Raw genomic sequence first — 15227 nt, 5'->3', positions numbered from 1 at the left:
CTCTGGTCCTTTAGCGACACGTTAGTATCAAAATCCCGGTCCTGAAGGGGTTAAAGCACCAATCGGAGGCATAAATATTGGGGATTCTGTTACACTATATGGCCATATATTGCTTACCCCGCCACTACGTCAAAGTACCCCAAGTTGGAATCTAATTTTCCATGGATGTATTACTTAGCAAGGAGCGGAATCAGGGGGACTGCACTGCAATTTACCCCAGCGAGACACTCAAGCAATTTAAAGCCCACTCTGGTCACCATTAATGAGGCACCTGTGTGGAAGGTGGATGGCTTAACCCTAAGGTCTTATTAGTACCTGCAGATATACAACAACAAAAATAGAAGGAATCACACCCTATAAACTATAAACATTCAGATTCTGGAATGTTGATGATTCAGCAAGTGTGGGGTGAGGTGAAGCAAGAGAAGTGCAGGATAGGGAATTGATCAGATAATGATGGCCTTCAGCTTCCATGCGGTGAACATCAACAAAACTGTTCTACTAAAGAAAAAACACACGTTACAGACAGTTCATATATCAGTGACAGGTCCCATTTAATCCTCCTAAGTCTGATGGTTTTATGTCTATCATTCATGTATCTGCAAGATCTCCATTAGAAATAAGCGACAGGTAGTCTTCATTAGTAAATATGTGCTGTGTAAATACATTCTGGTAAAAGCGTAGGAATAAGCAAGAAGATTCCATTGCCCCAATATAAAAAGAATAAGATTTTTTTTTTTTAAAGAAAGAAAGATACTTTGACAGAAAAAGTAAGAATATTTCTTTCCATTGCCATCAGTGATTGCATATGAAATAATCTCCACCCTTGGCGAAATGATTCATTCGCTTGCAATTAGATCAACTTGTTTGCCTGGTTGTATGGCTGTGTTTGTAAAGAGATTCATGAGAAGGGAAACAATGTTTACAGCAAAGACTGCTCACTCAGGAATAAATATTCTCAAGGTACATCTGATCAAAACACACACAACACCATCCAAGGTCCAACACAACACCATCCAAGGTCCAACACAACACCATCCAAGGTCCAACACAACACCATCCAAGGTCCAACACAACACCATCCAAGGTCCAACACAACACCATTCAAGGTCCAACACAACACCATCCAATGTCCAACACATCAATGCTAAACACAAATCCCGTTGTGTAACACACCAAAAGTTCTTTCAGATTCGCACACAGCTATTCATTATTTCCTTTATAGAATGTAGAGCACTGAACTGCTTTAACAAACCCAACGTTTATCAGTTTTATTTACTTTGATGGGATTAATAGCCATTCTCGTACATAGGGACATTTCAACTTTTGGCCAGAGCAACTGGATGAGGTCGATGTATCCATGTCACTGGTGAGCAGAGCTGTGAAGAACCACAAAACAGATAGCGAGCATGCCATCAATCCGACAGCGCAGCCAGGCAGACCTGCTGTCCAAATGTCCTCACCCAATCAAGACAGTTGTCAGCTATGACAAAGCTGGGGGACAAAGTGGTCCAACTGCGCTCTGGATAAATGGCTGCGTCCTTATTTTAGTTTATTCAGGAACGGCATCACGCGTGCCCTTCTGCGCACTTAACATTCGGTTATTTTCAAGCATATAATATATAATAATAAATATCACTGGGTTACTACAGGCGACACCGCTGTTTAAACACACTTTCCTTTGGATTGTAAGCTTTGGGTAGCATTTAATTAATTTGTCACAAATATATATTTTGTGGTAAAAATGTAATGAATGGCAAATAATAGCTCTTAATGCAGCTACTATTTTATTTGTAACAATGAGTTAACCCTTGTTGGTCCTTTCTAATAAATAATATGGGAACTGACACCAGAGCCGCCTCATTACTACAAGACGAAGCTTCTTTCCTCTTTTGGATTTTTAGTTTTACTTACAGGGAATCTTTAGGTCCATTCCAATTTATCTGATCCGTACAGTCACGCGAAGAATGCCCAATAAATCCAACACTTCCGTATCATGATCTGACTAATAAATCCATGTTACCCTGTTTAGTGTTTATTGTTTGGAGATTATTTGCTTTCACCGGAAGTGTATGAAAGGACACACTCCAAATTATTACCGAGCCCCAACGGATGTGTAATAAAAGAGGGTACCAAAAGTTCAGTTATCATAATTTTGCAGTATTTAAGATTTCTTTTTGTATTCCTGACAGCATCTTTCGGATCGAGAATGGCTGCCTTAGCATTATAGGAGTGACTAATACCGCTCGCTGCCTGTTGAAGAGCAGATTAATGCCTGAGGAAGGGCCCTAACAACTTGGTCTCGAAAGCTTGCAATTAAACTCTCAGCCAATAAATGGTATCATATTAACTATACTTTTCTCCTGTTGAGGAACAGTACAGTCATATATACGAGGACACTGCACGTTATTTCCAACCGAGATTACGTAGGAGCTACACTAGTTTGCGCGCCTTGACTGGATTGCTCCGGTCGCTGGGTAAACAGTATACTGAACGATAACAATGTACGCGCTGTGTGTGTTACGTCAGACGCCCCTCACGAGCTATGAAAGCGGAGGGGGAGGAAGATGCGCACGTGAACAGTGCAGCGTCTGCCAGGCGGAATGATATCACATCTTCATACCTTGTCGCTGAGTGCCTTGCAGCGACCCTTTACACTGCGTCTTGTTGCCATGGGCAACCAGCAGGCCGAGCGAGAGAACAGGTAATGTTTCATGACTAGATGGAATCCTTCCGCGCGCCCTCCAACCGCCTTTGCCAGAAGTTCCCGCCTCCATCGCTGCGGCGCATGTGCAATAGCGATTCTTTCGGTCCAACGGAGCTCGGTGACGTAAGATTTTGAGGCGTTTTTGCTTGACGCTAGGTGTACTCCGTCATTCTCGGGGTGGACTGTAGTGCCGGAGCGGCTGTTGCTGCGCTTCTGTGCGCAGTCCCGCAGTGTCCGGGTAGTACTGCCCCGCCGCTACTTCTTCACAGGTGAGAGTTCCGCTCGTCGTTACCGCTACCCCTCGTCACTGTCTTCTTTATTTCTTACTGCCGGGCCTTTCCAACATGGCTACTCGGCCTTTTCCTGCAGCGAATAGACCTAACTACACGCTGACCCCTCCGGGTCTCGCTTTACTTTATTTATCTCTGACTCTTTCATCGCTTCCTACCCTCGGCGTGGCCTGGACGGCTGTTAGGCCCGTTGTTTGACCTTGTTCTATAGGCCGGTACCAGTCCGGACTGGAAGGGGGGGGGGCAGGGACAGCTAGTATAGTTTAACCCAAGACCGCTACTAACGTTACATTCAGTAATGATGTGCTGCTGGTGATGGGAGTTGTTTTCTGCCTTTAGTGCACCTGGCCATCTATAGATCTGTTGGACGGGATCTGTCCTCCCCATGTAATCCCGTGACTTGTCACTCACTGCATGCACCGTGTTATTTATTGCCCCTGCTGATGACATAGCAGTGTTGCCCGTCCTGCGTTAAAGCACCCGCTCCTTCCTGCTAATTGATAGGTAGACAGGGCTATTGCTTTTGATGACAATTGTAACTTTGATGGCGTTTCTTCAAACCAAATCACTATGTATGGGACCAGAGGGCCATACACCCTTTTCCTCTTTAGCATTGCCCAGCAACGAAGGTGTTAACCGCTGCACACAGTCCTCGCCGCCGTAGGGTCCGTGGCTGTGTTTTCAGGGTTTGATCTTGTGTAGGGGGGGGGTATTGATGCAGATGTGAGACGCGATGGCCGCATCATGTGACCCTCCGCTTATCCAGAGAAGCTGATGCAAGCAGACAGGAGCTGGGTGTCATCGGACGGGGAGGGCAGGGATCTTGTGCGAGACATACAGAGCGGGGACCGTTGGGCTGCTGCGCAAATGGCCTCCCTTGGGTCATCATTAGCCTGCAATGTAACCCCTCCTCCCACCCATGGTGTAGATGGAGGAGGGGCTGGTATGCGATCAGACATTTGTTTCTGGCATGCAGGGTTCATGTGAGGTGAGCTGCTGCTCCAGCGAGGGAGGAGGACGACATGTCTAAGGGTGGTGATTCTTCCACATTGTTGTTATAGACTTATCTATGAACTCAATGTGTGAGAAACCTGCAGGCATGTGATCCGTCCCTTTGCTTTTATCTGTTAATCTGTGGCCATTTAGCTGTAGAATCTTATGGTATCGACTTGGTATTGGTTATCTTTTACTTATATACCACCAACAATTTATACAGCCCTTTCTTGCAATGTATATAAATTTAAAAATTGCAGTTAAACCAATACATTAGGTAAAGGAGGTCCTACCACGAAGCTTACAGTCTAGTGGGTGATCTTCCGGCTCGCAAGTTCCTTGTCGTTTAGTTAAACCAGTTCATCTGAGGAGAGCCGGAATTGTTTAGGTTACATACTTTAATAACTGTATAGTTTCTGATTCTGAGCTCCATACTCGGTGCATTAGCGGAGTGTTCTGAAATCCCATAATCCGGTTTTCTTCTCTTCTCTCTAGGTTATGCCGTAAAGGTAATCCTTCTATCAATATGAAGTTCTAAAGGAAGACACATCTCGGTGTGTAACCTGTTACGATGCGTTTTATAATAATGCCAGAGGAGTAGAAAGTCTCTCAAAGACTACTTATCAACAAGTTTAAATGATCTTCCTGGATTGCAAGCGTTTCACCTGGTTCCTGGAATGATGACCCACTTCGTGTTTTGAAGCAAAATCCTACCAAAAATGTTTCATTTTATAGGGATGCCAACTACCTAGATTCATGCGCCCAACGTGTACAGTTGTGGATGGTTTACCATCGGAAAACACCACAAGCTCGTTTCTTCGCCTGTTTTCTGAAATGTCAATTCTTCGTGCTTTAGACCCAGTCCAGACCTGGCTGGGGCAGGAGCTGGAGAAATGTGGTATCGATGCCATGATATACACAAGATATATCTTGAGTCTTCTGCTGCATGACAGCTATGATTATGACCTTCAGGAACAGGTACACAAGTACTTTATTTTCTTATTATTACATTATTGTATGTACAAAACTTACACACTGTCAGACTTAAACAGTGATTTTTACTTACAATGGGGTTCCATGCCTTCTGTCAGCGCCTGATTCACACTTAAAAAATAATTGGTCTCTAAGCATAGAAGAGCTCCTCACTTACATGGTTGACCATAAGCTTGTGGGATTGCATATAAATTGTTACATGATATGGAACAATGTAATTATTAAACTTGTTTCTTGAATCTTTAGGAAAATGACATCTTTGTGGGCTGGGAGAGAGGTGTTTTTAAGAGGTGGGGAAAAGGCAAGAAGAAGAGCGCTGATCTGACTTTGGAAGAAATTAAGAAACAAGCCGCGGTCCAGTGTCTGCTCTCAGCTTCTGATGAGGTATGCTTTTTGTCTTGCTTCTAATGTTTACTGGCTTTGCGGTGTGTATGCATATTACGCGATTTGCATACTTTCCAGTATATTTTACAAATTAATGCGTTGGTTTTGGGTTGAAAATAATGTGACTTCTCACCCAGTTGCTCCTTTAGTGGCAATTCGAACCGTGTACATGTGAATGCTGCTCAACTCGCTGTGCAGCTCGAAATCCGATTTTATGATGGGGATTGAACTCAAATTCTCTACTTCTAAGAACAGTAACAGTCGGGGGAAATCTAATAAAAACTTACATCAATATTCCGTTTAACAAATGGGACAAGCTAGCCAACAGACATGAACATTTAAAAATTATATTAATAAAGTGCTTTCGTTCCCGATTCATCATGAGCAGCTAGGGGAGTCCAGAGCGGAGACCAAAGGCGTCATTTCACAGTTGAAATACAAAACAAATGCTTGTTGTAAAATGCGTTAGTCGGTGGCAAATTGGCTGTGGCAGGTCCAGCATTATCTAATGTATTTCCTGCCCTGAAGTTCTTTTCCCTTCATTACAAATGATGTTGAAGCCGTCAGCAACAAACAGCAATAGTGTACAGATAAGTTCCCTGGGAATGTTCTGAACTTTTATTTTCGTGGATTGCTTTCTTCATGGCATATACATAGGACATAAGTTATATGCTTATCGTGATATGATGACACCATTAACATGGGGTTAGTGTATGGAACTGTATTTGGGGAAAATAGACAAATCCTCTTAAGGACTTGTATAGCAATTGCTTTTTTGGGTTTGTCGGTGTGTTTGAGGCTTACCGAATTTTGAACTACTAGTTCTAAGACTGTAAAGCACCTCTAGCGCAGTTCGCTAAAACAGCTCACCATAGGATTCCAGTGGAAAAATAAAGACTCGCCCTGGCTATGCCTTTAAATGTCAGAGCTAGAAGAAAATCTATTACTACATCAATTCTCACAACCCACAAGATCTCGACTATGGGCCATTCAAAACCAAAGACAAGCACATGTTAATAAAGCATGGATTTCCAGAAAATATAATCTAAAATATCTGACAGTCCCGAGCTAAATCACTGTACACCATCTTTAAAAGCAAATGTAGCAAAGAGTCCCACAGAAAAAAGAATACTAGCGTGTCAATATATCAAATAGTTTATAAGAGCCTTGTCACTTACAGCCAGTACAGCAGTGCAAGCTTTTGACATCATTTGATGATCGATACACGTCTGTTTCCATTTATTGGGAATATGTAAGTATTTGTAAAATCAGGTTGTGTGTTTACTAGGCTCTTGTAATGGATAAATGCGTGGAAATCGTTAGGTTAAGGCTCTGTATCACGCTGTGCGTTCCTTGCTGACGTAACCTCTCTGGATCTTTTGTTGGTGCTCAAAATAGCAGCATGTTCTTGTGTTCGGGGTTTGGTAAGCATGGAGATGAGTTGCCTCTATAAAAAGCCTTCCTTATTCCGGTTACCCTTAGCAACCTCAAAATTCCCTTTCTGATTCTTTTTTTTTTTTTTTGGCCTGCTGAAAGGGATATATAAATAGATCATAACCGAATTTAATAATGCTGGATACATGGCTGTAATCGTTTACAGAACCAAGATTAAACGGATAAGCACTGTGTAGAAAGCAGTGGGAATGATTCATGTTAAGGTGGATCTGTTGCTCTTTGCGAGTATTACATTGTACAGTTCCATGCAGTGATCTTTTTATATTTAAATCCATATGTTGTAATTCTGTACATAAGCACGAGAAAAAGGTGTCTTAAGTTCCTGTTATCAGTATCTTCCGTATTATTGTCTCTTCGCTATAGAGTTACTGATTCTACTTTGTGAGAATCACACTGCTGTAACTCATGTGGCTGAGCAGCTGACTGGCACACGGCAGCTGCTTAATCCTTAACCCTGACGGCGAACGTACTGGGAAAGCGAGTACTCCTAGTCTTCGCAATATAGTTCATTCTTGGAAATGTCACAATATTTCCATGAGGTATGACGTCCAAGTTCAGCTGCTTTTTTTTTTTTTTTTTTTTTTTTTTTTTTTTCCCTGCACTGCCTGCTTCACCATGACAAATGTCCCATCCCTATTCAAGGGTGTATGCGTTACTTCATTTTACTTAATGTCCCTCAAGATTGTAAGCTTGCAAGCCGGGCTCTCTCCACCTAATGTATCGGTTTGTCTTAGTCTGTCAATTCTCGTCTTGTCAGACCCCTTGAACATATGTATTGTATTAAGCGCTGCATAAATTGTTGGCGCTATATAAATAAGATTAGTTTTATAATTGTATGTTTGCCTATTAACTTTTGCAATGAGGTCTTAAAATGAAACTGATTTTCAGTGGTACAAATGACTGCTCCTAGATTTAAATAAATCATGTTGCTTGCTTCATTTGCAGATGTAGTATATCCACTGACTGTGTACCGAGACAACCAAATAAATGGGGGTGCAGCTATAAGCTCTCTCAAATTCTTTGTAACAACATAATCTATATATAACTTAAATTATTCATTTTGATTTGCTAGCCCCCGTGGAAGTCATTGTCAAGCGCTGTCAATTAAAAGTGTGTTAATGTACTTTTATTTTTATTTTTTTTTAGAGCTCTGGAATAGAAACTTTAGTAGATGAGCTTTGCACTAAACTGAAAGATCTAAAGTTTAACCAAGATGAGCAGTTACCAACACTTAAGGGTAATTATGAATGCTTTTCTTTGAAACAAAATTTACATTTAAACCTAAGCAATAAATGTTTTATATGCAAACAACCTTTGGCTCAGTTTCATTTTCTAAGATGGAGAGAAACGTGCTTGCTTTGCATCTGCTAAACTTGAGCCAGAGGTATTCAGTCACCTGGTCGTGCTCCCCCTCCATCTGAAGAACATCTTTAGAACATATTAAAAACATCAAGAGGGTAGTACAGAATACTATTAGAATGGCTCTCTATATAATAACCACTATTTTACTTTACAGAAGAGAGTAACAAAAGCGGCGATGCACCTTCCAGAGACTGCAGTCAATCTCCTGCGGGAAAAGATCTGGCAGAAATGTAAGTACTGATCAGATGCGTTGATTAACCACAATTTTTGCCTACATACAGCATTAACTTCTAGAGGTCCATTGGCATACCTCGTAGGACATAGGTTAAAATTGATGCTAAGACTCTGATCACGCAGCAAATTGCAGAGTAAGCGCTGACTGACAGCCTAATCTCACCTCTACTAGCACGAGCTGACAAGTTCAGTGTAACAGAGCTGTGTGTTACTGTGGGTTACACTAATGGATGCCCGAGGAGAAGCTGCCAGTGCAAGAAGCATTTGCTTGTGTAATTGTGACCCTGCTGAGTTTGTGCATGTCGTTCTCGGGGGGGGGGGATCACTCTTTAATACTCGGGTGTTTTGGGAATCATCTAATTAAATGAAGATACCTTTCAACTTGATCCAAACTCCTTATGTCAAGGGAAGAGCTGCTTGCATGATTATGTAAAGCGACAATATCCTTAAACTTCTTATTTTTGCCACTGTAGGTATTATGCTGCCTTTCCACCTTTATCGGAAAAGCCAGTCTGCCTGCAAGAAACAGCGACTGTGTGGAATAAATCCAATAAAGTTTGCTCTTCTAACTCCTCCGCCTCTTCTTCCACTGCCCCACAAACGAGCACAGAAACTCCATCGCCTAAGGATTACAATAGCGAAAGTGAAACTGTCATTACTAACAGCAACGATGGAGCTTCAAACTCTGTACATGGAAGGAACCAAGAAAGGAAAGGCAAAACTGAGAAAAAGAACAAGTTCAGTAACGGCGCAACTGGTTTATGCAAAATTGGCAGGCGTAAGTGTAACGGAAAGATCCGCCCTCGTTCCTGGTCATCTGGTTCAAGCGAAGCTGGGTTAAGTTCAAGTGATAATCGGGGTGAAATGAAAACAAAGTTAATTAAAGTAAAGAGTAAAATCCGTGAAGTGAGAAATAAAAGGAAAAGTGGCCAAAGAATTCCCACAAAAAATGATAAAAAGAAAAATATTTCTGGAAGCAGCAGCAGTAGTGCGGATTCTGTCATACCGCTGTGTAAGCGAGTGAAGAAACAGGTGAAAGAATGTACTTGGAAAGAGGATGAGAATGAAGAAAATGACATCTTAAATGAAAGAAAAAGTGAAACTGAGTTTAGAGAGGAACCTTTGTGGTATACCGAACCAATCACTGAATACTTGGTTCCTCTAAATAGTAGAAGTAAACTAGAGACAACGTATCTGAAAAGGCGAGAGAACCTGTATGACGCTTCTAAAGAAGTAGAAGAGCTGTCTGAGTTTGTACATGGCTTACGTTTAAACAACCACAATCTCCACGAAACATACCTCTCAGCATGTACTATTATTGGGGGTCACTTTGTAGAAATGCCTGCAGTTATAAATGAGACAAGTGGCTACACAGAGACCTCAAACTGTCCTCTTCAAGAGGAATATTATTTGGATGATGTTCATTGTATTGAAATTACACACTTCTGTGAAGTGGAAATTGACCAATCCATGTTGGATTCTGGTGCCTCGGATAAGATTCAAGATGAAAGTCTTATCTTAAACATTTGGCAGAAACACGAACTTGAAAGTGATTTGGAGGCAGAGTCTTGCAAAGTGTTAAATGAGAGTTTGCAAGGGGTGAGTGCAATATGGACCCAATCCACCGCTTCTATTGGTGCTGAAGGTGAGTTCTTGGAAGGGCATAGTAGCTTAGCGCAATTTTGGGTGTCCTGTTCACCTTCGAGCTCTGTTGATTCAGATGGGGAGAGTTTGAGAGGGGACTCCCCAGATACCTTTTCCCCCTTTTTTGACAGCACAAAGCTTAGTTCTCGCATGCATGCAAGCAATCAAGGTTTATTTGATGAAGACGGCTCTTATTTCACGGAGTTTGATACGCAGTGCAGGAATTCTGGGTTTACGCTGCCTGTGGAGAGGGCTTCCTGCGAAACGGGCGACGCAGAGGCTTGTTCCGCCATGAATGAGTTTTTCCAAACCCAGTCTCGGTTACGAATTTGGACCAGAAATAGTGCCTTTGATGAAAACGAACAGTGTTCGAATATTTCAACTAGAACCTGTAGTCCGTGGTCGCATTCAGAAGAAAACAGATCAGATACTGAAACATGTAACCATTTAGATGATTATAACCATACGTATACCGAAGATCTAAATTATGTAGCTCCTGGAGCAAATTTAATTTTCTGCAATGAAGACTCGTCTGTGGAATCAAGATCGTTTCTGCAAAACTCAAGTCTAGGAGAGGAGTCTGCTTTTGTTATGAACAAGAAGTCTAAATTGGAGTCTCTGTGTGGTATACAATTAGAGAGGGAAAATGTGGAGCTATCTGACGAGAGCAGCGATCCTAAACAAGGGTACAGCTCAGGGATCATTAAGGACATTTGGGTAAATGTGGCGGAAGGGAATTCAGAAAAAACAGAAGATCCGTTAATCCCAGTTGATGTAAGCACTTTTAGCTGTCAGGACATCGATGCTACGGAAGAAACATTTGAAGAGCCCAGTAAAGCTGTTCAAAGATCGGAATATCATCTGTGGGACGGCCAGAAAGAGCTTATAGAAAAAAGGTCTTTTTTTCAGTGTGATGCTTCAAAACTAGATGTTGGAGACTATACTACCCCATCCAAAACCTGGGAAGGTGATTGCGGGAAAGAGAATTCTTTTATACTTGGAGGAGTGTACGGGGAGTTCAAAACCTTCAATGGTGAAAGCGAGTGGGCTGTGGTCCCACCTTGTCAGGTGAAAGGAAGCCTGTTGGAATGTGCCGCCACTGATGTAACAACAGCCGGCACCGATGGTTTTATGACTTCAGGCAATAGTTTTGCGCCAGGCCATAGACAATTTTGGAAGCCATTTGTTTCGTTTGAAGAAAACCAGGCCTCAAAAATTCATGATAGAAAAAACATTATTCAGCCATCTTTCGTTCTACATGAAAACCTGCTTGGGCCATGTAACACGTTTCAAGTAGATGAGCCAGACGTGGTCTATTCATTCCCTTCCTTTGAGTTAAACAACAATTTTTCACAATGTCTTCGTGTTGAATGCTCATGTGAACCTGGAGGCTTCTCTGCGGGGAGCCCCTGTGTGAAAACGGAATCGCTGAGTTCAGAGTCTGATGATGAATACAGACATCCCAGAGTTTGCGGCGTCGAAAGAACGCAGTACAGATCGATAAGAATTTCACCGCGGACCCACTTTCGCCCGATATCGGCATCTGAACTCTCTCCTGGAGGAGGAAGCGAGTCTGAGTTTGACTCTGATAAAGATGAGGTGGCTGTGCCTTCTGTAAGTGAAGAAGTGTTTGAATATCCGCAGGACGATCTCCAGCCACTGGAAGAAGATGCAGAGAATGAAGGCAACTTTTATGGAAAGTCTGAACTGGAATCCGGAAAGTTTCTTCCTAGGCTACAAAAGTCTGGAATGGAGAAAAGTGCACAGACTTCTTTGGATGACCAAGAAGAGTTGTGTGCTATGTTGCCACTAGCTAAACGAGACCGTTTGGGCCATTTTCCGATTATAGAATCGTTTGAAGGGGAGCTGATGGAGAACTCCAAAACTAATTGCAAAATGTTGGAGTCGAATAATAAAACGGCAGAGAAGACCAGCAGCAAAATGGGCCCTGTATCTGCTGATGAGCTGGGAGAGGTATGTACTATTACATTATCGTCAATTGGATGTTTTTTTAACCCCACCCCCATTATTAACTCTTGGTTAAAGCTGGACAGATTTGTAACATCTTGATTGTTATTTTAGTATCCTCCACTGGGTGTTGACATTCAAGGAGTCAATGTCCTCAAGGAAAAACAGTGCTGGTGGCAGAAAGCCCTGTACTCTCCCTTGATATCTGGATCCTTCTGTGAATGTAAGAAAACCGATCTGCATATATAAGTGTGCGTGTGTACAAATATATAGATCTATATGTGTGTGTATATATAGCATTACTAGGGTCTTCGTGTAATTTTTTTTTTTACTTGGTCAACAAATAGTTGCCAGACTGGCTTACATTCTGTATGTGAAAACTGTTAATTACAGAATTTTAAACGTAATAAATTACTAGGAGTAAGCAGGAAGCATTTGGTGTAGCGTTTGAGACCTGCATTGCCAGATTTTGATGTAATGACTGATTTACCAGTGTATATTGGTGCCAAGGGGATGGTTAATTGATCAACGTCAAAAATGTCATGCGTTATTTGTTTACCAATTTCTGTAAACTTCTAAAATCTGTTTCTTCATACTGAAGCTCATTACACGAATCTCAAGGAAGAAGGCAATGATGGTGACCGCAACAGTGAAGAGGTTCTCGGTGATGTGTGGCGCCCCCTATCGATTGAGAAGGTGTATATTAAGTTTAATACTAGAAACATCCATGTAATGTTTCCTTGCCCTCTACATGGCAGCCTTACAGCTGGGTAATCTGTTAATCTCCTTTAAGACACATGCCTGCAATTAATGACCTCCTATAAGTAAGGGCCTCTTCCTTTTACTCACAGCATTCTTCTGTCCTGAAGGACAGGTCTGTCTGCTGGTTTTCTGTGCTTCTAGAGAATCATTGAAACTTGCAGGAAAAAACATGGTGTTCTCTATAGTTGCCAGAAGAGCGTTCTGGTTTAAACCCTGGGCTGCTGAATCAGCATTCCGTTTAAAGAATGAGCTTTGTCACAAGTTCTTCGGGCTGTAGTGAACCCGTGACCCTGCCTTATGGATTTGCTTTCTACATCCTACTTGTAAGGGCTAGAGGCAAAGAAAAGAGAAAATCTTACTTCACTTGGCAGCCAGTTCTCACTCCCTAATTTATTGACTTGCTACTACACAGTGAGTAAAAGGAGGGCCTCTCTTTTATAGGAGGACATTGATTGATTGCAAGCACGTGGCTTCCAGGGGCTGAACAGATTATTACATGGCGGCAGTAATATTTATAACTTGTCCTGTAACCGTAATTGGATTTATTTCTTTTAGTAAATATACATAGTTTCACGGCATGTGGCTGTGGGGGGAAATGCTTTTTTCTTCATGGCAACTTTTCTGAGCACTATTAATAGCAAATGCATCTCCCAGACCGGCAGGGTTTTTTTGCTGTTTTTTTTTTTTTATATATGCCGTTTATAAATATTTGTATACTTTATTTATGTAAGTCATGGTAACTGCACATGACCCCTTACCTGCATGAGTCTATAAATGCTGCATGACTCCCCAAGCATTAGCGTTTCTTGAGATGGTGCATTTAACATACAGGAGTACTTGTCACTACCACCAATGCTGTAATGTTTTGTACTTCGCTTTTGACTTTCAGACTTCCGCATGTAATGAGGCAAATGTTACCATTGACTATGGTATCAGAACAAGCACCTCCAGGAAGAAGATGTACTCAAATGACAGCTCGAGTTCTGACGCCGCCTCAGATGGTCGACATGAGTGGGCTGATATTTGTAGAGAAGAGCTCTTCTCTCGCACTCAGCTCTGAAAGAGCAAATGCCGTTATAGCTGCGATGGGAAGAGGAACGCTCCATCTGTATTTGTAACTTAGGGTGTTCTATTGCTACAAATCTTTAGTTGCTTTCTTAGATCTTAAGCAATTGTTTTCTTTGCCCTTTCCCCATGTTGGTAGTTGGGTTCTACAGACCCAACAAAACCTTTTTTTTTCTTTTCGTTTCGTGTAAACTGTTTAAACTAGTTAAGCTATAATAACTAGTTGCATTAAATTGCATACCATTTTAACCTTTTTAGCTGTAGGTTTGCCATGTTTGTGAAATTTGCTTTTGTCACTTAGAAACTTATAGTTAGAGACTTCATCTAGCGAATTCTGGATAATTTAGATTTCTAAACCTAAAACCTTGGAGGTGAAAAGACAACACTGTAATCAGTTCAGTGCCTTTCTGAATGCAGGAGAATGGCATGAATGACTTGCCCTATCTTTACTTAAAAAAAAAAGTTAAAAAAACAATATATATGGGTAGATTGAAGTAGATATGAGATTGTGCTTTAGAGACTTTAAGAATACTGTGTTTTCTATCCTATGATATTTTGCTCCTCGCTAATGGAGGATAATATAGTTTGAGATTAAGCTTGCTGGTAAAAGCCAAGGATTTAGTAAAGTCTACATTAGTGTGCCCCCTTGCTGTGTTTATTTTTATCACTTCTCGTGTTAAATGTTTGCAGCAGGTTGTTTTTCTTTTTTCTTCGATTTAAAGCACATTGGTTCATTCTAGTTTAACACTGCAATGGCGACAACCGTTTCGGACGACGAAAGTCTATTGATCGCTGACGTGAGTTAATTCTGTGTTTTCAGTCTTTTTGCAGCAATGCACACAATCCAATTTGTGTTTAAAGCTGCTTGAGTTCCTTGAAACGCAACAAACATTTACCAGACTTTACAACAAATCCTGTGGCTATTGCCGATAGCCTACCTTTTTAGTATTTTGTTATTGTTACTTAGTCTAGTAGTTAATTGAAAGAATGGAATGGGCAAGTGTTAGCGTGTGTGTGTGCGTGTTAGCAACACTCTTCAACGTGTGAGTGACTGGTTAGTGTTGATCTGTGTGTAATTTTTTTTGGCCTTCTGTGAAATGTGTAATTGTACAAAGCTAGTGAACTCTTTGCTTATATGACTTATGCAAATTGTTCAAGCACATGAAGGGCAATATTCGAAACCAATTTACCAAAATCTGTCATAGCATGCTTATAACACCATGAAGCGCAAATGTTGAACAATACTCGGGGTGAAAAAAAAAGCGCAAGGTAATAGTCTGTTATTTGATGGTATGGAAGTTCAAGTGTCATTTAATAAAAGTGTGACTTGAACACAATCTATTCATATAGGAGAGAAAAACTATACATTT

The 15227-nt window shown here is 41.4% G+C and overlaps 1 protein-coding gene across 1 annotated transcript; it reads left to right on the top strand.

Annotated features, from left to right (window-relative positions):
- The first annotated feature begins 2820 nt into the window (after window positions 1–2820).
- Window positions 2821–14603, top strand: KIAA0232 (KIAA0232 ortholog). Its single transcript, XM_053458251.1, has 9 exons — window positions 2821–2976; window positions 4486–4968; window positions 5230–5367; window positions 7969–8059; window positions 8339–8414; window positions 8892–12036; window positions 12145–12253; window positions 12632–12726; window positions 13682–14603. The coding sequence occupies exons 2-9, from the start codon at window positions 4747–4749 to the stop codon at window positions 13850–13852; spliced, it is 4047 nt and encodes a 1348-aa protein (XP_053314226.1). The 5' UTR covers window positions 2821–2976; window positions 4486–4746; the 3' UTR covers window positions 13853–14603.
- Window positions 14604–15227: the final 624 nt, after the last annotated feature.

Source organism: Spea bombifrons, chromosome 1 (assembly GCF_027358695.1).
Source record: "Spea bombifrons isolate aSpeBom1 chromosome 1, aSpeBom1.2.pri, whole genome shotgun sequence".
Classification (NCBI taxonomy): Eukaryota; Metazoa; Chordata; class Amphibia; order Anura; family Pelobatidae; genus Spea; species Spea bombifrons.
This window is presented reverse-complemented; position numbering and strand designations above follow the sequence as displayed.

What these genes read in the sequence shown, in the direction of transcription:
- KIAA0232 (XM_053458251.1), top strand. Translation starts at nt 4,747, where the DNA reads ATGCGCCCAACGTGTACAGTTGTGGATGGTTTACCATCGGAAAACACC. An exon ending in TGCTCTCAGCTTCTGATGAG is followed by an intron (nt 5,368 to 7,968) that starts GTATGCTTTTTG and finishes ATTTTTTTTTAG; the next exon opens with AGCTCTGGAATAGAAACTTT. An exon ending in ATCTGGATCCTTCTGTGAAT is followed by an intron (nt 12,254 to 12,631) that starts GTAAGAAAACCG and finishes TTCATACTGAAG; the next exon opens with CTCATTACACGAATCTCAAG.